We start from the raw sequence: 27,814 nt of genomic DNA, 5'->3' as shown, positions 1-27,814 counted from the left end.
AGTCGGAAGCCGCTGCCGCCACGTTCACCGTTCACAGGGCGGGCGGACCGGGCGGCAGGATCGCTCCGGGGGAGCCAGGGCCACGCATCCCTTCCCGGTCCTCTGGAGGTGAGCAAGGTGGGCCTGCGTGGGGTGGGGGCGGAGGGTGCAAGGAGTCATGTGCGGACCCTAGTGGGGCAGGTGGGCCGGAAGGAGGGCCCTGAAGGCCTGTGCGTCTGCCGTGAGCCCGGCCCCAGGCAGCAGCCCCATCCTTCTCCTTCCTCCTCTCCATCAACCAGCCGCCTCCCAATCTAGCCCTTTCCCTGAATCCTGCTGTGGCTCCCACTTACTCCGGCCTCCCAGGGAGACCCTTCTTGAATCTTCTGTGAGCCTCCCTGGGTCCCTGGTGACTGGTGCCCAGTGGGGGTTAACGAGGCTAGAGGCCCCAAATGACCCCTCAACCCTGGAGAGAAGGAAGCCATTTGGGCTGGGGCTTTGGGGTGGGGGCAGCTTTGGGTGTGGTCATCGTAGGAGCTCAGACTTGGGTCGCCCAGTCCCGCATTGCCTTCAGGGCCCCCGCAGCACGGCAGGGCTGGGGGAGGGGGCCCAACTTGCTGGCTTGCCCTGGCAGCACGAATTTAGGCTTATCGCCCTGGTGGTTGACAGGAACAAGCTCACTCTCAATGGCGTCCCTGTTTGGGACAATATCAAGCTTCCTAGTTCTTATCCTCAGCCACCGCCCCCTTATTCTAGGGCCCGAGATCCTACAGGCAGAGTCACTCTTCTCTGCTAAAAGCCTGGGAAGGGTGACCTGTCATCAGCTGATAATAAACACCCCACAGGACTATGGGGCCTCAGCCAGGAGGCCTGTCTCCCAGGCTTTAGGACATCACAGGGCTTCTTGCTCTACAGATAAGGAGCCACCCAGCCTATGGATTAGAATCTGGGCTCAGGGCTTTTTGTTGTGGGAGGGGGAGATCCAGGAAGGCGTGAGGGAGGTCCGGGCTGGCCCCGAGGCTTTGTTGTCCTCCTGTGGTCAGTAGTTACCCTTTGGCCCTCTGCCCCCTCATCTCCTCTGCCCCTGGCTCATCCTTTCTGCTCACCACTCTCTCTTCTTCTCTTTCCTCTCCATTCTCCCTCCATGCCTGCTTCTCAGCTGACCCATCTCAGGGTTCTCAGCACCAATGGCGTGTGTATGTGTGTGAGTGTTTCGCTCTCTCTCTCGCTCTCTCTGCACATTTGCATGAAGCTGCCTTCCGTGTGGGCAGGATGTGGGCTGGCCCCTCATCATATGTCATGTATCTCGGGTGCCCTGGCCCCAGGTTCAGGAAGGGGTGTCTGTCCTGCAGCTTCAGCCCGGGGACAGTGTGCAGGGGAGGGTAACTGCCCGCAGAGCAACACCCTTCACCTGGCTGCCGCTCAGGGTTGCTGAAGGACAGGGCAGATCACCTCCTAAATCCCAGGATGGGCCAGAAGACTTTGGTTTTTGCACAGGAAGGGAGCTTTGCCAGGGCAAAAGGAGGCAGCTTTCTGAGTTGGAAGCTTAAAAGGAGAGAGAGACACACACAGTCCAGACAGGACATCCAGGAACCGATTCCTCAGGTCCAGAGGGAGCCCATCGGGCCGAGTCCGTGCTCTCATGGAGGGCCGTGTGTTTGCTTGTTTTCATGTATTTTTTCTTCTCCAAATGGACCTGCAAAGCAGCCAGGTTAATACAAGCAGGACATGGTATTTCTGAGCACCTCCCAAGGGCGGGCTCAGCGTTGGTACTCAGACCCCCTCCCATTTTCTCTCTTTCTTTTCTGAAAAGATTTTATTTATTTGTTTACTCATTTATTTATTTTGGGCTGCACTGGGTCTTCGTTGCTGCACAGGCTTTCTCTAGTTGCGGTGAGTGAGGGCCGCTCTTCATTGCAGGCTTCTCGTTGTCGTGGCTTCTCTTGTTGCAGAGCACAGGCTCAAGAGCGTGTGGGGCGTGGGCTCAGGAGGTGCAGAGCGTGGGCTCAGGAGTCACAGCGCTCAGGCTCAGTTGTGGTACACGGGCTTAGTTGCTATGTGGCCCGTAGGATCTTCTGGGACCAGGGAACAAACCGGTGTCCCCTGCATTGCAAGGTGGATTGTTATCCCCTGGACTACCAGGGAAGCCCTGCACCCATTTTCTAGCAAACTTCCCGAGAAGACTTTTCCATCGTATTTCCTTCTCTCACAGGCAAGGAGCCAGGTGAAGTTTTGCCCCAGAGTCACGTGGCTCGTCAGTGGTAGTTAGGATTTGAGACTAGGCCGTGAGCCTCCAGGGTATGGCGAGCAGGGGCTGAATGTGTGACACTCGTGCTGGCCCCTGTCCCCCTTGGACAGGCTCTCCCCTGGCCTCCTGTGGCCTTCAACACCTCAGGGCACAGGCTCTGTGCCCAAGCAGAGGGTGGAAAGAGAACCCACTCTCAAAAGGATGATCTGGGTGCCATCTGGGCTCCTTCCTCTCCCAGGATGGAAAAAACCTTGCCTTGAAGCTGGGAGGAGAGGTTAGGTGAGGGTAGAAGGGACTTCTTGTCCCCTTGGTCCCCCAGCTGTCAGGTTCTGTGTCCTTTACCTACCATCAGCTAACACAGACTCAGCCCCAGCAGTGGTCACTCCGCTCTGGACAGGAGCCTTGGGGGACTGTCCAGTGGAGCGCCCGTTCTCTCCCATCCCTCCCCCATCCCCGGCTCCCTCCCCAATCTTTCCCCTCACTGGCTTCTGAACTCAGAGCATTTTCTTGGATTCCAAAGAGCCACCCCACTTCTCCCAGAAGTTTTCCTTAAGCTTCCTGACCTATCATGGTGCTTAGAAACATGAAGGGCCACTCCTTTTAGAGAGGATGGAACCCAGCTAAGAGACCCGTGTTGGACACTTTCTCCTTAATTCTGGTTAAGATACCTGAGTGATTTTAAAAGAGGTAACACTAAGTACCAAGGGTGAGGGAGGGAATAAACCAAGAAAAGTCTAGATGCTTGAGACCTGGACTCTGCTCCCCAATTCCTGGCCCACCTCTGCCTAAGAGGTGCCATCCTACCTCCAGGAAACAGAGACTGGTCTCCACCTTTGACCCTTGACTCTTCACCCTTGCTCAGTCAGGTTGTCCTCACCCAGGTGATTGGTGGGACTGCCACGTTGGTCATAAGAAGTGACCTCACCCCCTCAGGCATCCCATCCCTTCATTCAGCGAGAAGCAATAGAAGAGAGAAGGGGGTGGGGTGGGGGCTGTAGGCGGGGAGAGGGAAGGAGGGTGGGAGAGAGAGACAGAGACTCAGTCAACTTGCATTTCTAGTGAGGAGCATAGACAAGGTGGTTGAACGGGTCCTGAACTCTCTTCCTCTCTGTCCAGCTTCTTCCTTGGAGCCAGGACCCAGATGGACGTTTTGGCTGCTGGGCTGGCCTGGCCTGGTGGGAACCACTTCTGGGAAAGCTCTGCCCTTAGGGCGCTGGGCTTCCTGGAAATAAGGTGTGATTGGTTCATGGTCAGACTTGCCCTTAGGGGAACCTCTTTATGTCATAATAATGCTAAATCTCCTTCTCCAAGCCTCAGTCTCCCCAGTCCTGTAGTGAGGTTGTGAGGAGGGAGCTTTCTGAGGATCTATCCACCCATCCACCTACCCATCCATTCATCCATCCCTTCTTCCACCCCTCTATCCATTCATCCATCCATCCTTCTATTCATCCATCCATCCCTCCATCTATCCACCCATACATCATCCCTCCTCCTTCCCTCCCTCCCTCCATCCATCTCTCCATCTTTCCTCTTATTTTCACAAGTGTTTCTGGAGTGTCACCTCTGAGTCAGGCAGGCCCTGCCCTGGACAGTGGGGGGAACAGATGAATTCAGGTGACTCCACCTCAGAAGAAATTTATGCTTTGTTCAGTCCCATGAATACCCAAAGGAATTGATTTACAGGTGGAAAGAAAGTACCGCTAAAGGGAGCCACAGACCTGGATCAGACCCCAGCTTCCCCACCCACTAGCTGAGCTACCCGGGCACATTTCTGAAGCTCTCTGAGCCTTGTTTCCTTGTGAGTAGGAGGGCAATGTCACCACTTGCCTCACCCGTGGGGTGACTGGCAGGCCTGAGGTCTGGGCTGCAAAGCTAGCTAGGTGAGGGACACCCTACTAATGTCGAGAGAGATGGGTGCTCTCGACATGAGTTGAGTTGCCAGATATAATAGAGTCCAGGGCTAAATTTAAATTTCAGATAAGTGAGTTGATTTTCAGTGTAAATATGTTCCCAGTATTGGGCATCTTCTGTTGTGTATTTGCTAAATGTGGCAACTCTGCCTAGAGGTTGTGTGCGCCCATGTGGACCTGTCTGCCTGGAACCAGGACGCCTGCCACCAGGCTCTGTAACCCCAGGTATCTCATGAGTGGTCCTGAGCTTCTCCAGTCCACACTAACCCTCAGCTTTCTAGCCGCTGAAACTAGAGGATAACGCTGTGCCCCCCACACTCGGCAGCTGGAGCGGGTAAACACAGTTCAGTTCAGCCGATCAGTCACATCCGACTCTTTGTGACCCCATGGACAGCAGCACGCCAGACCTCCCTGTCCATCGCCAGCTCCCAGAGTTTACTCAAACTTATGTCCATTGAGTTGGTGATGCCATCCAACCATCTCATCCTCTCGTCCCCTTTTCCTGCCTTCAATCTTTCCCAGCGTCAGGGTCTTTTCAAATGAGTCAGTTCTTTGTATCAGATGGCCAAAGTATTGGAGTTTCAGCTTTAGCATCAGTCCTTCCAATGAATATTCAGGCTTGATTTCCTTTAGGATTGACTGGTTTGATCTCCTTGCAGTCCAAGGGACTCTCAAGAGTCTTCTTCAGCACCACAGTTTGAAGGCATCAATTCTTTGGTGCTTATCCTTTTCTCTTGTCCAGCTCTCACATCCATAAATGACTACTGGAAATACCATAGCTTTGACTAGATGGAACTTTGTTGGCAAAGTAATGTCTCTGCTTTTTTAATATGCTGTCTAGATTGGTCATAATTTTTCTTCCAAGGAGCAAGTGTCTTTTAATTTCATGGCTGCACTCACCATCTGCAGTGATTTTGGAGCCCCCCAAAACAAAGTCTGTCACTGTTTCCCCATCTATTTGCCACAAAGTGATGGGACCAGATGCCATGATCTTAGTTTTCTGAATGTTGAGTTTTAAGCCAACTTTTTTACTCTCCTCTTTCACTTTCATCAAGAGGCTCACACAGTCAATCACTAAAGCGATTAGGGATAGCATTTTCGTAGGAAATAGTGATAGCAAGAAACACAAAGAACCTTCTTCTGGGGAGGGGAGGCAAGTGAGAACCAGGTGGGTTGACACGCTAGAAATTACATGATGGAGTAAATGCTCTGAAATACGAGAGAGAAGGGGGTGGTGTGCTGGCATAGCTCTTTCCCCACCATGTGCTGGATCTGTCAGTCTTTCCCCAGTCCCCACCCCACCTCCCTCATGCCCTTCCGTCCCCTCAGGCCCTAGCAATCTGTTCCCTTTGTTCTCTGGAAAGCTGCTACAACTTCTCTGATTTTTCTTTCCCTTTGAATTCATGGAGGAAGTCCCCGTTTCTTCTGGGAAGGCAAGTTCAACCCTCATTTATGTCTAGCATGGTCATTAACATTTACCTGTATGTCTACTTTGCTTCATATACAAGTTTAGTTATAAGGGCTTCCCTGTTGGCTCAGTGGTAAACAATCCACCAGTAAATGCAGGAGACACCAAGATGCAAGTTTGATCCTTGGGTCAGGAAGATCTCCTGGAGGAGGAAATGGCAACCCACTCCAGTATTCTTGCCTGGGAATTCCCATGGACAGAGGAGCCTGGTGGGCTACAGTCCATAGGCTTGCAAAGAGTCAGATACGGCCGAGTGACTGAGCACTTCGGCAAAGAGGGATGTGTGGAACTCGTCTTATTAAAAATTGCAGGGCACACTTTCCTCCGGCCCCCTGCCCATCGTTTCCCATTCCCATTATTGTCATTTGAACTTGGCTGTCAAGCAATTTACTAACAAGAGGAGGGGAGTTGAAGTCATTTAGGCAGAATGCTGTGATACCCACAAGGATTTGCTCCTAAGGTAGACACACGTTGGATAGAGTGTGAGGAGGAGTGAGGACTGGAGAGGGGGCATCCCAGGAGGGGAGCCTGCTGGACACAAACAGACCAGGTCTTGGCAGGGAGGGATGGTCAAGGGGTCTGGGAAGGGAGCTAGGGATGCCCCAAGTTCAGGTGTCTGTGATGGAGGTGCTTCCCTGTGCATCTGCCCTCCATCTCATAAATGGAGCTATATCCTGAGTTTCCCATACCGTAAGGGCTGTTTCCCTGGTGGCTCAGGCAGTAAAGAATTTCCCTGCAATGTGGGAGACCCAGGTTCGATCCCTGCATCAGGAAGATCCCCTGGAGAAGGGAATGGCTATCCACTCCAGTATTCTTGCCTGGAGAATTCTATGGACAGAGGAGCTTGGTGGGCTACAGTCCATGGAGCCATGGGGTTGCAAAGAGTCGGACACGACTGAGCAACTAGCAGTTTCAAGGGCTGTTTCCTTGAGAAGCCTGCAATGTGTGTGTGTGTGTGTGTGTGTGTGTGTGTGTGTGTGTGTGTGTGTGTGCGCGCGCGCGCGCGCGCGCGCATGGGGGGGGTCATGTCTCACCTGTTTATTTATACTTGGTCATTCTCCAGGTAGGCCTGGGGAGGGAGGTTTGGCTCCAGAGGGGTTGCCCAAATATAGATGGTGGGTCCTGACCTCACTCATTCTCTCTCCCATGGAGATAGGATCATAGCAGGGCTCTCACTCAGAGAGGGGAAGAGTTGAAAATGGACAGCTGCTTGGGGGGAGCAAGGTAGCCAGGGATTACCCCTGAGACCAGCCAAGGACTTAGGGAGTGAACCATACAAGTCCTCAGCCTTTAACCTGGGGAAGATATGGGGTGGAGAGGAAGATGCTCAAATGATGACTGAAAGTGAAAGTGTTAATCGCTCAGTCATGTCTGACTCTTTGTGACCCTGTGAGCTGTAGCCTGCCAGGCTCTTCTGTCCATAAGATTCTCCAGGCAAGAATACTAGAGTGGGTTGTCCTTCTCTTCTCCAGGGGATCTTCCCTACCCATGAATCAAACCTGGGTATTCTGAACTGCAGGCTGATTCTTTATCATCTGAGCCACCAGGAAAGTCCCAGATGATGACTGAGGCTGAGCTAAAAGAGTTGGAGACCCATAGGAAGAGCAGATTTCAAATTGATTGGATTTAGAGCATCAAATACAAGACTGAAAGTAAGAAGTGGCCTCAGCTCTCAGGAAGTTCCAGTCTACTGGGGAGGCCGGCTGAGAACTCAGTGGTAAATTGGGCCTTCCTGGGGCCTAAAGCTTCAGAATCCTGAGGCCACAGATTGGCAATTACAGATTCTTGCTGTGCTCACAGTGAGGGATCTGAGGGTTGGGACTGAGGGAGAAGTAAAAACCCAGAAAAGGATTCTGGTTTTGAGAGACTTTTTGGAGGATGCTCTCAAGGGGAATAAGAAACTGAAATTCACGCTGGTCCTGTCTTGTTTTTCTCTGGCACCTCTTGAAAGAAGGAAGAGTACCCAGTTGTGCTGTCTTGGTGACCTTAAGCAATAGGACCCCACCCAGCCTTGGTTCCCTGTCTCTGAGACTTCCCCCTTATTGAGTGTCTCCTGGTAGACCATGAAGTAGGTGGACAATGGGTATTGGGAAATCACACGTGGTTGCAAGTCAGGAGCAGGGATATGTGTGTGTTTATTTGTGCCTTTGTCCCCCCCAGATATTTCAAAAAACAGCTTAATGTATACACAGTCCTCCAAGTAGACATCTCTGAGTGAGGAAAGTAAGGCAAAGGGAAAATGAAAGATGTGAGGCGGTCTGGGGTGCATTTATTGTTCTGTTTTTATTTATTTGACTACACCAAGAAATAGTTGCAGCAAGTGGGAGCTTTAGTTGCAGCTTGTGAACTCTTAGGTGCAGCAAGTGGGATATGCTTCCCTGACCAGGCATTGAACTCAGGCCCCCTGCGTTGGGAGCATGGAGTCTTAGCCACTGGACCAACAGGAAAGTCCCCTGGGGTGCATTTAATCCTGGAAATGCATGCATAGGGCCTGCAGATTTAACCTACACTTCCTGAGGGCCCATACGGGGAGGGAAATGGATCCAGTTACGAGTCTCACAGTGTCCACAGGATCAGAACAGGCCAGTTGTTCTGAAGCAGCAGGGCCACTCCCAAAAGCTCTGTAACCTGGAGTCCACATGCAGGGGATGGAGATACGTCTTCTAGAAAATTCCCCGTGAGAATCCTCAGCTGCATCCCATTAGACCCCGCCCAGAGTGCCAATGTGGCCAATGCACTGGGCAGCTCTGAACAGATGTGGTGGAGCCCCAGGGGAACACGGGTGGACATCCCCAGCTTTCCCCACCCCCGCCCCCTCCAGTCACCAAGAAGGCAGTGGTCTCCTCTCCATGCAGCCTGAGTCTTCCCTGTGGGCTGAAGCCCAGCACCCTCCCTGCAAGAGCCCAGGCTGAGCTTAGCTGGTGCTCCTCTTCCTGGTTCCACCTAGGCCAGACTGCATGGCTGTAACTGGGAATTGGCCGGTTCATTGTTGCAAGGATGCAGGCCCCGAAGGCTGGAGCCTCAGGAAGTAGAAACAAGACTGGCCATGGCCTTTCTTCCCTGGCTGCCTGCTTCTCCCTTGAGTCTGTTTCATTCCTTTCACCTCTAGTCCTTGACTATTTGGCTCCCACATACATTGGTTTCCGTGTCATTTTTTTTTTTTTTTTTTTGGTTTGCCTCTGCTTTCCTGCTAATTTGAGACATTTGTGCCTTTTGTTCTTGCTACCAACATTCTCAGCCTCAACATTCTCCAATCCAGGTTCCCCAAAGAAGGCTCTGGTGTGCTCAGTTCATCATTTTTAGCTCAGCCACAGGAGCCGCCTTCAGCCAACAGATGAGTGTCTTTGGGGCAGGTGCCCCCATGGGTATAGGCAGTTGCAGTCATGGGTCAGACAGCGTGTATGGCACACTCCTCACCCCTGCTTCTGTGTTGAGGGCAGTGGCCCTGGACCTGGGCTGTGGATGTGGCAGGCACTCAAAACTATATGTAACTTGCCACTTGTGTGCTTCCAGGGGCTGACAGCCCAGTGCTAACCTGAGTTTGCTTTGGGTACTTCCAGGGTACCTGCGGGGTCCCGGTCGCCCCCCTGGTCAGCGCTCCCTCTAATCCACACAATGGGTTTGTGAAGGCGGATGTTCCTGAAGGCTCTAGCGCAGCTTACGCTCATTGGATGATGGGCGACGACGGACTCTGTGGCCACCCCAGACCCGTGGAAATCCTCGACATCTGTTTGGGAGACAGCCTGCAGCCCCACTCGGAAGCCCACCTAGGGGAGACCTATGGCCACCCTGAGCCTCTTGAACCTCACGGGGAGCAGACCTGGGCCTCTGTCCCTCCTGATGCTGTGAGGCCCGATGTTTGTCCCCAGGGCTCCAGCCCAGAGCCCATGCACCTGGGGAGCGGCTCTTCCCAGGAACAGGCAGGACAGAAAACCACCTCCCCCGGGTCTTCCAGGGACAACCAGCCTCTGGGGAGCCCAGGGCAGAGCCAAAGCACGTCCACACAGGTGGTGTTCTGGGCGGGGATCCTGCAGGCCCAGATGTGTGTGCTGGACCTGGAGGAGGAGCTGGAGAAGACGGAAGAGCTCAGAGCTGAGCTGAGATGCTGCATTCCCGCGGCCCCTGCAGACCTCCCCACTTTTCCCACCATCCCAGTTGGCCCCCGGAACTCAGGCCTCCCTCCCAGCCCACCCGTGGATGCGGATGAGGCCTCGGGGGAAGACAGCAGCGGACCAGAAGGAGAGACCCAGAACCCAGCATGGCCGAGGGAGGGCACGCTGGACTTGTCTCCCGAGTGGAGTGCCGAGGAGGAGAGCATCTTCTTTGACAACCCGCTCTTCCTGGAGAGCCCTTGCTCGAACTCCAGTGCATCTGAAACGCACTTTTCCTGGGGCTTCTCGGACTCCTATGTAGACGTGAGGACTGGGCCCCAGAGCCCGCAGACCCTGGAGCCTCCACCCCCAGGAGGCAGAGTGCCCTGGGAGCTGGGCGGTGAGCCGGATCTGGGGGAGAGCACAGCAGAGTCCAGCGGGCACACCACCCCTCCATTCCCTGTGCCCACCTACAGGCCACACTCTTTCTCCTGGGTCGTGGTGGATACCCCCGAGGGGGCTCCCTCGGCACCTTCCAGCCAGGAGGAGACCGAGGTAAACTGAGCCCCGGGAACCAACCCTTGGGCTGTGCTTGGGGACATGGACAGAAGGAAGGACCTTCCTCTGCCATCACTGTGCCCAGAACTCTCTTCCCTTTGGGGAGCAACAGAGCAGAAAGGCAGGCCCAGGGTGGCCTTCAGAAGTAGAGGGAATTTTACAGGAGCCATGATGTCAGCTGAGCATGATGACAATGCTCAGTTGTTAAGCAGATGATGTTTGTTAAGGCACAAATGTCTCCATCTCACCAGCTCTAAGGCACTGCGTCTGGACACATTTAGAGAACAAATAGCTCCTCCCGTTGCAGCGTGTTCCAGACCAGTCTTTAGACTCTGGCCTCCCACCTCGAAGAAGGTCCCAGCTGTAACAGGGCAGGGGTCAACCTGCAGGGGTGACCTCTTCTCCCGCTGGGGTGTCTCCTTTGAGTCCTCTCTGTTTGGGAGAGATTGCAGCATTTTGTTACTTTTAGCATCTTTCATCGAATTCAGTTTCACAAGCTCAGGCCCCCAGGACAATGGCAGAGGTCCTTGATATCAACTAGCACAAGTTATGGGGACAAGTTATGTGAGCACTTTTTTTTCCCCAGGGAGGCCTCGGCTTAAGAGATAAGGAGACTCAAGATGGCACAGCCAGGCTGTAACGTTCTAATCTCTGTGATCCCAGAGAACAATTGGGAAGAGCTCTGACCCCGAGATCTGAGGAGCTGTGAACACTGGCCAGGCCCCTCCACCCACAGGCTGGGGTGGAGTAGGGGGTGGTTGTGGCTCTGTTTTGTGACATGTGTTCTCGACCTGGTTGCTTCAGGGCCCCTGAGGTCCTCAGAGGGAGGCCTGGGAGCCCTGGCCTGGGAGCTGGCAGTTTGCTCTTATCTGGGATGACAGAGCCCAGCCCAGTGTCTGGGAGCTGTTGACCTTCCCTCCAACACAGCCTCTCCTTGAGCAGGGCCACGGGAAGCAGGGCCCATTCTGAGCAGACAGAGCAGAGACTAGAAGTCAGTGAACATGGGTGAGGCCAGAGGGATGTCGGAAAGGCCCTGGAAGCAGTTTCCCTGGGGCAAATCTCTCCTTTTCTTCCCGAAGAGTTCTCTGAGAGACAGCCTTGAGCCTGCCTCGCCTGCAGCATCCTGTGTGGACCAAACACTTAGCTGGGAGACAGAACATGTGGAATCTAACGGCAGACCCGCCACACATCCAGTGCAACCTTGGGCAAGTCACTTCCCCTCTCTGGGCCTCACCTTTTCCATCTGTAAAGAGGGAACATGAACCCCGTGATTTCCGGGGCCCAGCACCAGCCCACCTAGGACGTGGGTCCCATCCAGGGTGCCTCTTCTGAACCGAGGCCCAGATCAGGGAGTGTGGTCTGGGATGGGGGAGGACAGCAGGGAAGGAGGGCCCTGTATACTTATAGTCCTGCTTCCCTCCCATCTTCCCCTGCCTACGCTGCCTCCCACACCTCTCAATGTCTCCAGGCCTCATGGATGAAACTCTATCTTTCTCAACAGGCCGGGCCAGGCACCCAGGGCTGGCCAACCAAGGTCATTCCTTCCTGGCCCCCAGGGCCTCTTAGCTCCCAGGACAGAGGTGAGATCCAGTGTGGGGTCTGGGAAATCAAGTGGTTGGGGGCTTGATCGGGAGTGGGGACAAAGATCATTCTTGGATCCTAGGGGTGTTGTTAAGGGGTCCCCTTGTATTGTATTAGAACCAGACAGACTTGAGGTTAAACCCTGTGTCTGCCTCTGTAACTTCATCAATGCAATGGGTTTTAAAATACCCATCTCTGCTAATGGGAAGTTGCTGTATAATACGGGAGCTCAGCCCAGTGCTCTGTGACAACCTAGAGGGACAGGATGGGGTGGGGAGTGGGAGGGAATAATTTCAAGAGGGAGGGGACATATGTATACCTACAGCTGATTCATGTTGTTGTATGGCAGAAACCAACACAACATTGTAAAGAACTGTTCAGTCGCTAAGTCATGTCCGATTCTCTGCGACCCCATGAACTGCAGCACGCCAGGCTTCCCTGTCCTTCACTATCTCCTGGAGTTTGCTCACATTCATGTCTACTGACTTGGTGATGCTTATCTTAACCATCTCGTCCCCTGCCCACCCCCATATCTTCCAATTTAAAAGTAAATTTAAAAGAATAAATAATGAAATACCCATCTCTTGGGAGTAAATGAAGACTAAAAATTTTTTAAAAATAAAATACACATAGAGTAAATGAAAAATAAAATTTTTTTAAAATAAAGTAAAATACCATCTCATAGAGTAAATGATGAAATGTGCAAAAGATCCTGAAGCTGGGAAAGATTGAAGGCAGAAGGAGAAGGGGATGACAGGGGATGAGGTGGTTGGATGGCATCACCGACTCAATGGACATGAGTTTGAGCAAGCTCCGGGAGATGGTGAAAGACAGGGAAGCCTGGCGTGCTGCAGTCCATGGGGTCACAAAGAGTCAGACACGACTTAGCGACTGAACAACAGCAACAAAAGACCCAGCCTTTTGGATGCCGGGATCTTCATGGTTTAGCAACCTTGAACCCGTGGTTGCCTTGGGGCTGGAGTTCTCTGCCTGCTGCCCCATGTGTGGGAGGTCACTGCCCCATGACCAGGGACAGAATGTGCAGTTTCAGGGAGGAGCCCGGGGGGTAGGGGAGGGGGACATGCTGGTGATGACAGCCCAGGCTGTTCCCTGGCTCTGCCAGGCCCCTTGGCCCGAAGCCTGCCCCTCACCCCATGCCAGCTTCATTCCATGCTCTTTCTCAGGTGACAAGGATACAGAGTGTGTCCAGGAGTCTGCTCCCTGCACCGTGGCCCCTGGCCACCCCTGGGAGAGCCCAGCCTCTTCGCCGGAGCCAAGCAGCCCTGAGTCTGGGGTCAGAGGCTCCGACTCCCTGCCCAGCCCGGTCTCCTCCCGGGAAGGCAGCCTGCGGCTGCAGGGCCGCCCCCCAGGCAGTGTTTTTCCTGAGTGGACACTAGATGCTCCAAGCCCTTCATTCCTGGAGACAGATGGGGTGCAGCCAGGTTCCCTGGAAAAAGAGGAGGCAGGAGAGGCCCCAAACCGAGGGAAGGAAGTAAAGTTAAGCCCCACCAGGACTGCGGAGGCCGGAGCCAGACAGCCTGACGCTTGCCTGACTTCTGCAAAAACGTAAGTGTCATTCTAACCACCTTCTGCCTCCTAATTATGTAGGCATTTAACAATACCCAGTCTGATTCTTTTCCCTTATAGTTTATTACAAAATATTAAGAATACTTTCCTGTGCTGTTACAGTAGGTCCTTATTGGTTATCTGTTTTATATATAATAGTGTGTATATGTTAATTCCAGACTCCTCATTTATTCTTACCCCTCTTTCCCGTTTGGTAACCATAAGTTTTTTTCCATTTCTGTTTTATGAGTAAATTCATTTGTATCTTTTTTTTTTTTAGACCTCATATATAAGTCATAGCATACAACAGTTGTCTGACTTCACTTAGTATGATAATCTCTAGGTCCATCCATGTTGCTGCAAATGGCTTATTTTATTCTTTTGTATGGATGAGTAATATTCTATTGTATGTGTGTGTATATATATGTATAAGTTAAGTATGTAAGTAAAGTCACTCAGTTGTGTCTGACTCTTTGTGACTCCATGGACTGTAGCCTACCAGGCTTCTCTGTCCATGGGATTTTCCAGGCAAGAGTACCGGAGTGGGTTGCCATTTCCTTCTCCAGGGGATCTTCCTGATCCAGGAATCAAACCCAGGTCTCCAGCATTGCAGACAGACGCTTTACCATCTGAGCCACCAGGAAAGCCCTCAATGTATACCGCATCTTTTTTATCCATTCATCTGTCAGTGGACATTTAGGTTGTTCACATGTCTTGGCTATTGTAAATAGTGCTGCAGTGAACATTGGGGTGCATATATCTTTTCAAATTATGGCTTCTCTAGATGTATGCCTAGGACTGGGATTGCTGGATCATATGGTAGTTCTATATTTAGGTTTTTAAGAAAACTCCATACTGTTCTCCATAGTGGCTGCACCAGTTTACATTCCCACCAACAGTGTTGGAGGGTTCCTTTTTCTCCATATCCTCTCCAGCATGTATTATTGGTAGACTTTTTGATGATAGCCATTCTGACTGGTGTGAGGTGACATGAGAAATGCATGCTGGGACCTAACATAGAATGTATATAAGCCGGGATTACAGACTGGAGAGTTTAGAAGCACAAGAAACCAAAGAGCGGATGGTCATACACGTAGGGCAGGACTTGCGTGTGCCGAGGGACAGCCAGGGAGACATGTCCACGACCAGGGGGTTGTGCAGTGAACCTGACCAGGTCCACGAGTGCGGAAGAATGGGGGTCATGCTAGGCAGGTCTGGAAAGAGGGATGCTCAGAGCTAGTGGTGTGGGGATTACATACTGCTATGAATTTGAAGATGTGACTGGGAGGCCCAGAGTGCTGACCCAGATCTCTCTCCCTCACAGAGTAGCAGGGGAAGGTTTGATTGGTACCAAAGGAATGGTGGACCTTGGGGTCCATAGCAGGATTGAATGACCCCAGAACTGTGAGCCAAGGTAGGAATAGGCCACCTGGAAATCCACTTAAATGTCCTCCTGCCCCAAGGATACTGCGTGAAGCCTGTCAACCTCTAGGATCTCTCCATGGAAAAGGGATTTTGTTGGCCAAATTGAGGTCAGATGAAAGAGATCAGGGAACACCAGTGATGGTTTAAGTGTTACACTAACCGGAAGGTTAACTCCACTCCGATCTTAATGTCATTGAGTGATGGCGAACCTCAGGCAGTATCAGAAACTAAAGAAGCATCTTTCTTCCACCGCTGGAATACTGCAAGGTGTCTGGAGATGTTCAGGGTAATCAGAAGAGTCTCTCAGTATCTAAAAAGAGAGTGTTCATTGTACCAGAAATTAACCTTAATTCAACCCCAAGTAAAAGTAAATCTACCTAAAATGTGAGCCATACTTTGATAGTAGATAATGAAAACGGTTTAACTAATGCTTTTCTTGGTAAACCCCACTAAATATTACAGAAATAAATTTATTTAATCTTATATTTAATACAATATAGGAAGTTAATTTTCCTGGCCTAATTTGCTGGCCCAGTGAGATGTCACTCATTCATCTTTAACTTTTACAGTGAGGTCATAAAGGTCTATTTATTACTTTATTTTATTTTGGGCTTCCTTGGTGGCTCAGATGGTCAAGAATCTGCCTGCAGTGCAGGAGACCTAGGTTCAATCCCTGGGTCAGGAAGATTAATAACAACTTTATTGAGATATAATTCACATATCATACAATCCATCCATTTAAAGTATACAATTCTATAACAGATTATATTTGCTTTGTGGGTTTTTTTTTCCCTCAAAGTGCCTCCCTATCTAGATGTTATTTTAGTAACAATACTAATTGACTAGGTCATTTTGGTAAAAGTATTTGAGGGCTTCATCAGCTGATTATCCCAGGTAGTTCTTTTTACATTTTTTGGCTGTACCACAAGGCATGTGTGATCTAGTTCCCTGGCCGGGGATTGAACCTGTGCCCCCTGCATTGGAAGCATGAAGTCTTAATTGAAGGACCTCTCAGGAAGTCCCCCAAGTAGTTCTCTTTACATGTGACAAGCATGTCATTATTTTTACTTCCTCCTCCTCAGTTGTTCATTGGAATAAGCCTTCCTGTTCTTCTATTTGTCTCTGGCTTCCCAAGTGACCCCTGGAATCTTCCAGTATCGCTTTCATGGACTTCATAACATCCTATGTTTTTTCGGCAAGATTTGTAATGTCAGTTTTCAGTTGATTTCCATTATGTTTGCCTTGTTGGATGCAGATGAGCCTCAGGAAGTAGGGAGAAGTTATCAGCAAAGTCACTCACCCAGTTGGGGGCAGAAACATGCATTTGTGTTACGTGGAGAGGACTACTAAGTCCAGCTGAGTTTTATAAGTGGGTAGTCCATTGGTGAACATTTTCGTATTGTGATAAGTTTTGCTTCTCTGTACAACTCCCTAACTGAGGTAACCTGGATGATGCATGGTCGCATGTGCTCAGTCGCTTAGCCGTGTCTGAATCTTTGCGACCCCATAGACTGCACCCCGCCCAGGTTCCCCTTGTCCATGAGATTTTCTAGGCAAGAATACTGGAGTGGGTTACCATTTCCTCCTCCAGGGGATTTTTCTGACCCAGGGATCAAGCCTGTGTCTCCTGCATTGGCAGGCAGTTTTTTTTTTTTTTTTTAACCACTGGGCCACCTGGGGAAGCAACTTGTATGATAATAACAAGGATACCCAAGTACTTGGTTGCAGTGTTGCAGGGACAATGCAGGAGTCAGATGGAGATTGGTCTTGGTGACTTCTGAGATTCTGAGTGTTCCCTTAGTCTGCCCGGGGGTCTCCTGGGCCTGTGCACCTTTGTAGATCCCCATCCAAGCCCCTGCAGTGAGACCCTTCTATATGACAGGGCAGCTGGTATGGGAGGGCAAGGGTTGGAAACCACCTGTATGGCAACCCCAGCTATCACCATCCCTAAAGCCAGTCTAGCTTCTGGTTCTTGCCTCATCCTTGCACCATCCTTGGCTGCAGATCTAGGAGTGGAGGCTGGGGCCTGGGGGTAGGGAAGGAGGCATGATGGGGAGGGCAGGAGAGGTGAGGGACACGAGTGGCTGCTGGGGTTTGGGGAGGTAATCCCACCCCTCCTTGGGATGGATTCAGTACCACCAGGGTCTTCAAAGGGCTGCACCTGCCACCCAAGGTGAATTAGGCTCAGTGAATCCATGTGGTTTACCTGAGAACGTGCTGGTACCAAGCTCGGCTCCAGCCCCTGCTGGCTCGCTGTGGATACTGCCCTCATTGGGCCCTCCTGGTGCCCAGGTCAGGTCAGGCGGGCTGTGACCCACACTCTTCCCTGGGGTAGAGGGTAGCCCCAGCTCCCACTCTGAGCTCTGGGCATGGACTCTGAGCACTGCTGCCCCCCACTGCCCCAACTGACCTCAAGGACACCTGACCCAGAAGCCCTTTGTCTCCATCCCAAATGGAGATGACAATGATGGACTTCCACAGGCTTCCTGGGAGCCCCGTGCCCCAAGTGCAACCTCCAGAGGAAGGCCAGAGGCCCCCGGCTGGAGACAAGCTGGCGAATGGCGTCAGGACTGACAAGGTGGCCTGGAACTTGGCCTCTCGTCTCTATCACCTGGAGGGCTTCCGGAAGTCTGAAGTGGCCGCCTACCTGAGAAAGAAGTAAGGGCTTTTGAACTCAAGCAAGGCTGGATGTCTAGTCAGGATGGGGATGACCACTGATGGGCCATCCTTGCTGCCCGTGTCCCCTCACCACTGACCTCTCATGCCTTCACTCCTGCCCTGTCCACCACACCCCCTCCCCTTCACCCCCAGACCCTTGTTGTGCCCCTCTCTCTTAGTCACGTTGGACCACCCTCAGTCCCTGCCTAGAGCTGCCAGACCTGCCCACCTGCCTCCCCTACCCCAGCCCCATGTCCCTCCTGCTCAGCGCTGATGAGGTCCCAGGGGCTGCCAGTGCCCTCTCGGGACCCAGGGTCCACCCTGGCTGTGCCTTTCCTTTGATCACACTCCCAGCCCCCATCAGGCCCCAGGAGGCCCGCCGGTCCCCACCCAGGCTTCATCCCCACTTTCCTTCTGCAGCAATGACTTCAGCAGGGCCGTGGCTGAGGAGTACCTGTCCTTCTTCCAGTTCGGAGGCCAGAGCCTGGACCGCGCGCTCCGGTAACACCTGGGAGCCTTCTCTGGGGAGGAGGGATGGCTGGTGGGGAAGCAGAGGGGAAGCACCACCAGCAGAGGCTGGATTCTGGCTGGCCCCGAGCTCAGGCTGCCGGACTCTGCCTGGACTCGGGACCTCCTTCCAGGGGCTTCCTCCAGGCCCTGGTGCTCAGTGGGGAGACCCAGGAACGAGAGCGGATCCTCTACCAGTTCTCCAAGCGCTTCCATCACTGCAACCCCGGGCTTTTCTCCTCAGTAGGTAGGGAGGGGCCGGTTCACTGGGTGGTGACTGGTGGGAGTGTGCTGGGGGCCCATGGGGGCCCAGAAGCATTGGGGAGGTCCCCCCAACAGGGTGGGCAGAGACAGTGCGGGAGTCCCAGTTCCAACGGCCTTTTCTCTCTGTTGGGGGCAGATTGTGTACACACCTTGACCTGCGCCATCATGCTCCTTAACACGGACCTGCACGGACAGGTGAGAGCCTGTGGGGGTCCTGGGAGAGGGGAACCAAGACCAAGGCCTGGGATGGGGTCAGGGAGGGCCCTGGGGACCCATGGGAGGTTCAGGGTGGCCAGCCAGGGGTCTTGCTGCTGGAGTGGGACATGTGTGCCAGCTGCCCCCCTCTCCACATGTTCTGGCCACAGAACATTGGGAAGAGCATGAGCTGCCAGGAATTCATAACCAACCTGAATGGCCTGCGGGACGGCGGGAACTTCCCCAAAGAACTGCTCAAGGTACGGCACAGGGTCCACGTAGGGCCTAGAACCTCAGCTTGCTGTCTCAAGGGGAACATGAGCTTGGGCCTGGCTCTGCCAAGACATCCTGGAGACAACACGCCTTTTTAAAAACATAATTCCATTTTTATTTATTTGACTGTCCTGGGTCTTTGTCACCAATATGCAACATCTTCTAGTTGTGGCATGCGGGATCTAGTTCCCTGACCAGGGATCGAACCTAACCTGTCCGCCCTGCAATGGGAGCACAGAGTCTTAACCACCGGACTGCCAGGGAAATCCCAGAACAGGCCTTCTTTACTGAAGGGAACTAAAAGTGATACTACCCAGCCTGCGACATCAGTGTCCCCTTGAAAGGTATTAGCTTGTGTGAATTCACATCCCCCTGGCCTGGGTCCACTGAATCAAATCTCGGGCTGGGCCCTACATTATTCCGTTATGCCTCTGGGTGACTCTTAGGCCTGTTAAGTCTGAGAAGCACTGGTTTTTGGTCCTTGGTGTAAAGCTTCACATGGTGAAAGTCTGGAGCTAGGATTCAGGAGCCAGAGGTTGCAGGGTTTGAATTCTAGCCTTGGGCAGCTTACACTTCGGCCGAGGCAAGTTCTCCCAGGGTGCGTGACCATTTTGCAGGGTCGTTACCACGATGAAATTAAGGTGGTCAAGTGCTTAGTCCAGGGCCTGGCACACAGGCTGCTTTCATAAGCAGTCACAGCATTTATTCTCCTGTCTATTCAGCGAACATTGACTGAACACTTACTATCCGCATGGCACCCCCGCTAGATGTGGCCAGAGCTCCAGAAGCCAGCCAGCCACGTGGACATGCGTACTCTTGGTCGTATCATTTCAAAGTCATGGCATCTCGTTTATTCATTCACTCAGCAAATGCTGACTACTCTGCAGTGAGCCATTCCTGCGGCCTCAGATCCCTCTGGGCAGGATGGTATGTGGGTGATTCATTTCCCCTTCACGGGAACTAGTTCAGGCCTCACTAAATTCAAGGAAAGGGCTTCCCTCATGGCTCAGATGGTAAAGAATTCGCCTGCAACGCAGGAGACCTGGGTTTAATCGTTGGGTTGGGAAGCTCTCCTGCAGAGGAAATGGCTACCTGCTCTAGTATTGTTGCCTGGCAAATCTTACGGACAGAGGAGCTTGGCAGGCTATGGGCTTCTCTGATGACTCAGACGGTAAAGAATCTGCCTGCAATTCGGGAGACCTGGGTTTGATCCCTGGGTTGGGAAGGTCCCCTGGAGAAGGGCATAGTAATCCACTCCAGTATTGCTTGGAGAATCCCCATGGACAGAGGAGCCTGGCGGGTTACAGTCCATCAGGTCGCAAAGAGTCGGACCCGACTGAGCGACTGAGCACACACACACAGCGGGCTGGAGTCCACGTGGTCACACTGAGCACAAACAAAGCCCGAGTAAGGACGGGGATTGGCTTGTTCACCCTCGTGTCTCCAGCCCCCAGGACAGTGCCCAGCACATGGCGAATGCCTGATAAATTGTTGCCTGCATGCGTGGACCCATGGGTTGCTTGCTGCCCAGGGCAGAAGGGCAGCAGCACTGGGATGGAGGTGGCAGCATGCCCATCCCACCTCTGCCAGAGTATGGGCCCCCTGGCCTGAGGCTCTCCGGCCCAGCTGTGTGTTTCTGTTCCAGGCCCTCTACTGGTCTATCCGAAGTGAGAAGCTCGAGTGGGCCGTGTAAGTGAGACCCATCTTCCCTCCCCGCCCTCTCTCCTGCCCGCCCTCCTCCCACCCAGCTGAGTGGGAGAGTTCAGGGTCCTGGACAGTGCTCCCCTCTGCATGGATGGAGCCAGAGGCAGGGCATCAGGCCGGTCTCAGAGAGGGTGCAGGGGGGCATATAACACCTGGAGGAGCCAGAGGCCATGAGGGCATAGGGATGAAGGAACTGATGGGCTGACCTTGCAGGAGGGCTTCTTTTAGGGGGTCCTGAGGTGTGGTTGCCCAGCAAGAGAGAGAGTGGGGTCCTGAGGCAGGGGTGCCTCCTGGTGGCCTCTGCCCATTCAAGCAGCCCCAGCCCAATTCTCTGATGCCCAGGGATGAAGAAGACGCAGCCAGGCCCGAGAAGGCCCGGCCGTCTCCCCCGGCTGGCAAGATGAGCAACCCTTTCCTCCAGCTGGCTCAGGACCCCACGGTGCCCACCTACAAGCAGGGCTTCCTGGCCCGGAAGATGCACCAGGATGCGGATGGCAAGAAGAGTGAGTGTCTGCCTGCTGCCGGGCATCTGTCTGCCAGTGTGTGCAGAGCGCCCTGCCCAGGAACACGATGTCCTGAGCTGATGTGTGTGCAGGTGTGCAGAGAGACGGCATGGGTGGAGGATGGGCAGCCCATGGTCCTTCCTCAATAGTGACTATAAGCTCAGGGTTGGGGGTGAGGGAGGTGATGCAGAGACAAGACAAACCTAGGGATCCCCCGCCCCCTGGGCCTCTGTGCTAAGGTGGGAATTAGACAAACAAGGCAGTGTCTGGGATAAACAGAGGAGCTAGCTGCGTGCTGCAGGGAGGTCTCAATCGGGTATGGGGTGTGGAGGAGGGTGAGGCCTCTGTTTTTGTTTTGGGGGTAGAATGTGGGAGACAGGATAGTTAAGGTTTCTGGGACATGATGGTCTCTGAGCTGAACCTTGGAGGAAAAGAGGGTCTGGTTATTTGCAGAGAGATCCCCACCAGGAAAAGAGCAGAGTGGGGTGTGTGAGAAAAGATGGTGTGAGGTGCACTGGGCTTCATTCTGCAGACCGTTGAGGGCTCTGGAGCAGGGAGCCACATGACCAGAGCAGGAGTAGGATCCCAGATGGATGGGGCTGTGGCGACCAGCTAGGGGTCTGGCATTTGGTTGTGAGAAGCCACATGAGCAAGGCCAAGAGGTGACCATGGGGAAGTAGGCCTTCAGCCCTAGCTTCTGAGCCCCTGTGTCTCTCTGGATGGGACCAGAAAGAGGTCCCAGAAGAGCTGTGCTTGTGCGTGGGCGTGTTTGAGGGAGGATGGATTGGGTGAGCACCTATTTGTGTTGTTATTCGTAAGTAGCTCTGTTTTGGTATCTAAGCATGATTGCCCATGTGTGTGAGACACAGTACTGCCTGCTTGTGATCTGTTGTGTTTTGTTGTGTTTCTGTGCACCCTGGGGAGGGACTGGCGGTGGTGAGATGGTGTGCATCTGAGGGTGTGGATGTGTGGGGGAGATCATCACCCACCTTCGTGTTCTGCTTCCCGGGTAGCGCCGTGGGGTAAGCGCGGCTGGAAGATGCTCCACACCTTACTTCGAGGGATGGTCCTCTACTTCCTGAAGGTAGGGAGGGTGTCTGCATCCCTGATGGGCCGTGTGGGAGAGGGGGCAGCTGATGGAAACCTCTTTTCTGAGCCCCTGTTGCCCTGTGGCAGGGAGAGGACCACGGCCTTGATGGGGAGAGTTTGGTGGGGCAGATGGTGGATGAGCCGGTGGGGGTGCACCACTCACTAGCCACCCCCGCCACCCACTACACCAAGAAGCCTCATGTCTTCCAGCTTCGCACGGCCGACTGGCGCCTCTACCTCTTCCAGGCACCGTAAGTCAGGGGCGGGGATGAGATGAGAGATAGCAAGGCCCCAGCCTTCCTCCTGTGAACCTCTCATCCTCTGATGGGTGCTGGCCCTACCCTGGAGGGAGGTGCAGGCTTGACCTGAGATGTTTCACTGGTGGGCCCCAGATACACATGAAGTGTGGGGAGCGGGGAACTTCGGCTTCCATCCCCTGCCCTAAGCCCGTTTCACCCCTGGGACCACCTCTTCCTTGAAAGTTGGACTAAGCCTCCCAGTTCCAAACAGAGGATTCCAGGAAGCCATGAACACTTGATCATTTTTTGGCATTTGATATAAACTGTATTGGGCTTCCCTGATGGCTCAGTGGTAAAGGACCCACCTGCCAATCAATGCAGGAGACTTGGGTTAGATCCCTGGATCGGGGGGATCTCCTGGATAAGGGAATGGCAACCCACTCCAGTATTCTCGTCTGGAGAATCTCATGGACAGAGGAGCCTGGCGGGCTACAGTCCTTGGGGTCCCAGAATTGGACACGACTGAGTAACTAAACATAAACTCTTATTGCCTTCCCAGATTTGCCTCTGTTGGGTGAGAAAAACCAGCAGCAGAGGTCAGCCACCTCAGCTAGTGGCAGGACTTCTGACCTTTGTAGCTGGGTGGCTGCGCTGACCACCAGAGGCTGGAGGGCGGGGGTGGGCTAGCACTCTGCGGTCCGAGGAACAGACCGCTCTCTCTGCCCACAGCACTGCCCAGGAGATGACTTCCTGGATCGCACGCATCAACCTGGCTGCCGCCACGCACTCGGCTCCGCCTTTCCCTGCCGCGGTGGGCTCCCAGCGCAAATTCGTCCGGCCCATCCTGCCCGTGGGCCCAACCCAGGGCTCCCTGGTAAGACCTGAGCTTGAGGGAGGGGCGGGATGTGGTGGTGGGATACACCCTGGAGGACTAGAAGGGAGATGAGAGGCAGTGCACCAGGCCTAGGAGAAGTGGGGGGGCGGGGGCTGGGCTGAACATCTGGGCCCCTGGGTCAGGATGGAGCTGTCCTCCTGGGCTCAGGAACAGAGAGGGGACGTCTTGGGATGGTGGGGACAGAGAGGGAGGGCTTGAAACAGCTCCCCGCACCGCCTCCCACTCCCAGGAGGAGCAGCATCGATCCCACGAGAACTGCCTGGACGCTGCCTCTGACGACCTACTGGATCTGCAGAGGAACTTACCCGAGCGGCGAGGCCGCAGCCGGGAGCTGGAAGACTACCGCTTGCGGAAGGAGTACCTGGAGTACGAGGTGAGGTCCCTGTGTCTCACCCTCCGCCTGGACCCTCTGCCGCCCTCTCATGGCCGTGGCCGTCCCTGCAGCCTTGGCTCCCCGCCGCTCAGGGCAGGGGGAGGGGCTTGGGCGAGAACTCCAGCCCTGTGTGAATGGTCTACACACGCGAATGTGTACACACGCGAATGTGTGCACACGCCTGCACAAGTGTGTGTGTCCGTGTGCACTCAGGCCACTTCACCTCTTGTTCTGGGAACACAGCAGCTGCTTGTCTGGTAACACTCGTGTGTATGTGTATGTGTGTCTTGCCTCCCAGCCAGGCTCCCTTGTCCTTGGGATTCTCAGGCAAGAATACTGGAGTGGGTTGCCATTCCCCTCTCCAGGGGATCTTGCCAACCCAGGCATCAAGCCCAGGTCCCTTGCTTTGCAGGAAGATTCTTTACCATCTGAGCCACTTGGGAAGCCCAACTATTATATTATTTTACATATATATGTGTGTGTGTGTATATATATATATACACACATACACACACACACATATATATATATAATTTTCTTGGCCATACCTTTTGGCACATGGGATCTTAGTTCCTGACCAGGGATCCAACCCATGCACCCTGCATTGGGAGTGCTGAGTCTTAACCACTGGACTGCCAGGGAAGTCATGGAAAAACTATATTTTAACAGAATTACTTCCCCTCATACCTACCTAATACTATTATAATAGGCAGTATTTCTGAATCTTGTTGCATGAATTGTCTTATTTAGTCATCCAGCTACTCTGGGGTAAGGACACTAATCCTCATTTTACAGATGAGGAAACTGCAGCACAGAGAGATTAAACTTGCTCACACCTGATATACTTGCTTGAGACCTGATCACATCCATGCCTCATTCATGGCCCTAACTAAGGAATGATCTTTATTAACTCTCTGACTGATGCTGAAATATTTTCCTCACCCCACCCCCAATCCTGCACCCAAGTTCAGCAGGAGGGCGGGTGAGGGGCAGTGTGATACAGAGGAGGGCAAAGGCCACCCAGGGGCGGAGAGGGGAGCAAGCATCAGTGTCCCCTCCTGTCTGTGCCCACCAGTCTTTCTCTATCCTCTCCCTCCCTTTCTAGCTCATCCTCTTGGGGCATTGGCTGCATCCATGGCCGTGAGCATGCCACTTCCCCGAGGTCCCAGGGCTGGCTGATAGGATCCAGCCCTGCCTGCAGCACTCCAGCCATTCCCCACCACTGACCAGCCTTTCGCTGGAACCTTTAGCAAGGCCTTCACCCTCTCTGGTGGGTTTCCCTGGTGGCTCAGATGGTAAAGAACCTGCCAGCAATGCAGGAGAACCTGAGTTCGGTCCCTGGGGCAGAAAGAAAGAAATGACAACCCACTCTAGTATTCTTGCCTGGAGAATCCCATGGACAGAGGAGCCTGGCGGGCTACAATCCATGGGGTTGTAAAGAGTCGGACATGACTGAGCAACTAACACTGACCCTCCCTCTTTATAAAGCACAGCGATGACTCCTACCAGCCTCCCAGGGCCGGGATGAGGACCCAGTGGGCTGGAGGGTGGGAAAGCTCTGAGTAAACTGGGAACTGTATCTGAAGGATGTTAGTTACGGGGGCCCGAGGAGTGTTAAGCAGATGAGGGTAGTTAGCGTCATGCTCTCCAGATGCCAGTTGTTAAAATGCTATTCAGACTCAATGAGGGCTGCGTACAGATGTGTGCTGTTTGTGTGCGGTGCTGCACAGATCTCTAGCCTAGTGGGTGATGGATCTTTTAGTGTCTCAGCGACGTAACGTGCTCCAGAGATGTTAGTTACAGCACCAGGCAGTGTTGGCTGTATCAAACAGGGCCAGGCCGATGGGTGTAACTCTAAGATACCCGGGGAAGGACAGGATCTGCTGAGATCGTTGTCCAAGGGAATGCTAGCAGTTGGCCCAGCCCTCTTTCTGCAGAAGTCTTTGTCCCTGTAACATCATTCAGTGTGATCTGTCTGTCCCTCACCATCCCAGCCCCATCCCGACCTGGAACTGGGGTGGTGCTGAGGCAGTGGAACCCATGTGTGTTCCAGAAAACTCGCTATGAGACCTACCTGCAGCTGCTCGTGGCCCGTCTGCACTGCCCGTCAGAAGACCTGGACCTGTGGGAAAAACAGCTGGGGAGGGAGGCTGGAGGCCTGCAGGAGCCCAAGCCCAGCCTGAAGAAGTCCCACTCCAGCCCGTCGCTGCACCAGGATGAGGCCCCCACCACGGCCAAGGTCAAGCGCAACATCTCAGAGCGCAGAACCTACCGGAAGATCATCCCCAAACGGAACCGCAATCAACTGTGAAGCCAGGGCCACCTCACCAACTCCCCCCCGCGACCTGGGCCTGCGGTGGATTTGGGATGAAACCCTAGGGAGAGCCTTATGTCAGCGGGTCCATGCTGAGGATGGGGCCCTGCCTCTTCCCCATGGAAGGATACCCTAGTGTGGTCCCCCCCTTGCTCCCTCGCACACCACACTGGAGTTCTGACACTTGCCCCCACCCTGGCTGCTCCCAAGAGAGGACAGAGGTCAAGGACTTGACTCAGCTGCCACAGTTCATCCCACTCCACCCTTCATCCCTTCAGAAGCCACAGAGGACACCTTTCCTGGACCTGGAGGATTTCTCAGCTCTCTGTTTGAGAGTCAGAGGCCCCGCAAGCTCCCCCATCCTCGGGGACAAAGACCAGGGCAGCAGAGACCTGGGCATAGACAGGCTAGGGAAGCTGCAGCGCTGGGAGTGGTCTTGCTCTGGAAATCAGGTGACTTGCTGGAAGAGGTCCTGGGAGACCCCAGCTGGGCCCTGCCCACCGCGGGGACAGCCTTCTGGGCAGGGGCAGAGACTCGGCAAGTTCAAGGGCTCAGTGAGGCTGGCTCTGGGGCCCCCTGCCTTTGTCTGGTCTTCCCTACATCCTGCACACACAGGGGGCAGATGAGGGAGGCCTTGCCTCCCATGGCCAATGGCTGATCATCAGAGTGGAACCGACGGTGGTCAGCGAGGGCCGGAAGGGGTGGGGGCGCCCAGAGCTCAGTGGAGAGCCCTGCCACAAGGGCCTTTGCCTCCCCAGAGCAGGGAAGGAGGTGCTCCAGGTTCGGGGAGGCTAAGAGTAAGAGGTGGTGACGCATGCTGTATTCCCTGGGGACTCTGGAGAGTTGTGAGGGGCGGTGAAGGCCTGGCTCCCTCCCCACACACCCCTCCCCTGGAAGCTCCAGGACTCATTCAGGGACCCCTTCTCTGCCCCAGCTTGCTCCCAGGGGCCCTTGCCACCCTCCCTGGGAAGCCCCCTTGTGCTCCCTTTGACTGCATCCCAGCTGGGCTGCTCACCAGACACTCGAGGACCCGAGGCTCTGCCTGTGGGAAGGAGGCCGGGCCGCCAGGCAGCCACCATTGTCTCTGTTCAGCCAAGTGTGAGAGCCGGCTGCCCGCCAAAAGGGGCCTCTAGCTACCCGCCTGCTGGCTGACGCTCGCACGGCCTCTCCAGCCTTCCTGCCGCCCTGCCCTCCCCTTCGTGCTTGTAACCAGCCCTGGGGCCTGCAACTCCACCGGGTGGGGCTGGCACTTGAGGGTCACCAACAAGTGTCTGCTGTGGCTGGGCCACACACCCAGTGGGTGCACAATAATACAGACCAGTGAAGAAGGAGGTGTGTACCGGTGAGGGGCGTGGGAGAGGCAGGCAGCTCTGGGCAGCTGAGGCCACCTGCAGGGTGGCAGGCCGGGTTCCCTTTGCCGTGTGTGTGCATGTGTGTGTCTGTGTGTGTGGGTCTGTGTGTGCATGTATGTGTCTGTGTGTGTGCATGTCTGTGAATGTGTGTGCTAATCGTGTGCAGGAGTCACATAGGCTGTCACAGCAGGAGGGGACCTCAGAATCATTGATTCATCCGCTCATGGGTTCATTCTTTCATTTCTCCAATAATATTAAGTACCTTTATGGGCCAGTACTATGAGATTCAGGCATGAATCCAGCATGTCCCTGGCCTCCAGGAGAGGACCATCCTGTTCTCTGGTTCCCAGCTGGCAGTATAGAGTGACCCTGAAGGCATTCCCATCCTATGCCCAGGAATCTGGATCCAGTAGGTCTGGGTCAGAGGTACCAACAGTATTTCTAAGGCTCCTTGGGCCACTCTGATGGGCAGAGGCCAATTGTCTCATTTGATTGGGGTGGTAGACTAGCACCGTGTGGACGTGACTTGGCCCACAAGTGATGCTTACAGGCTGAACCACCGTGAGTGGGTTATTTGACCTCACTGACCTGTATCCTTATTTCCAAAACCAGAATAAAAGGCAGA

General features: G+C 53.9%; 1 protein-coding gene across 2 annotated transcripts; it reads left to right on the top strand.

Annotated features, from left to right (window-relative positions):
- On the top strand, nucleotides 1–27,814 carry PSD4 (pleckstrin and Sec7 domain containing 4). Of its 2 annotated transcripts, none has more exons than XM_065927294.1 (17): nucleotides 1–108; nucleotides 9,163–10,248; nucleotides 11,331–11,456; nucleotides 11,753–11,831; nucleotides 13,017–13,398; nucleotides 17,305–17,481; nucleotides 17,902–17,982; nucleotides 18,123–18,235; nucleotides 18,389–18,447; nucleotides 18,618–18,707; nucleotides 20,366–20,409; nucleotides 20,767–20,927; nucleotides 21,941–22,011; nucleotides 22,104–22,267; nucleotides 22,985–23,129; nucleotides 23,380–23,523; nucleotides 25,577–27,814. In XM_065927294.1, exons 2-17 carry the CDS (start codon nucleotides 9,274–9,276, stop codon nucleotides 25,832–25,834), a joined length of 3,069 nt encoding a protein of 1,022 aa, XP_065783366.1. In that variant the 5' UTR covers nucleotides 1–108; nucleotides 9,163–9,273; the 3' UTR covers nucleotides 25,835–27,814. The 2 variants fall into 2 exon arrangements, with proteins under 2 accessions (XP_065783366.1, XP_065783367.1); XM_065927295.1 differs by having other exon boundaries at nucleotides 59–117.

This window comes from Muntiacus reevesi, chromosome 3 (assembly GCF_963930625.1).
Source record: "Muntiacus reevesi chromosome 3, mMunRee1.1, whole genome shotgun sequence".
Classification (NCBI taxonomy): domain Eukaryota; kingdom Metazoa; phylum Chordata; class Mammalia; order Artiodactyla; family Cervidae; genus Muntiacus; species Muntiacus reevesi.
The sequence above is the reverse complement of the archived record's forward strand: the minus strand, read 5'-3'. Positions and strand labels throughout refer to the sequence as shown.

Excerpts from the sequence above, each read along its gene's own strand:
- PSD4 (XM_065927294.1), top strand. The coding sequence starts at position 9,274 with ATGATGGGCGACGACGGACTCTGTGGCCACCCCAGACCCGTGGAAATC. Across the intron at positions 18,448-18,617 it reads ACACGGACCTGCACGGACAG|AACATTGGGAAGAGCATGAG; the intron begins GTGAGAGCCTGT and ends TTCTGGCCACAG. Across the intron at positions 22,012-22,103 it reads TGGTCCTCTACTTCCTGAAG|GGAGAGGACCACGGCCTTGA; the intron begins GTAGGGAGGGTG and ends GCCCTGTGGCAG.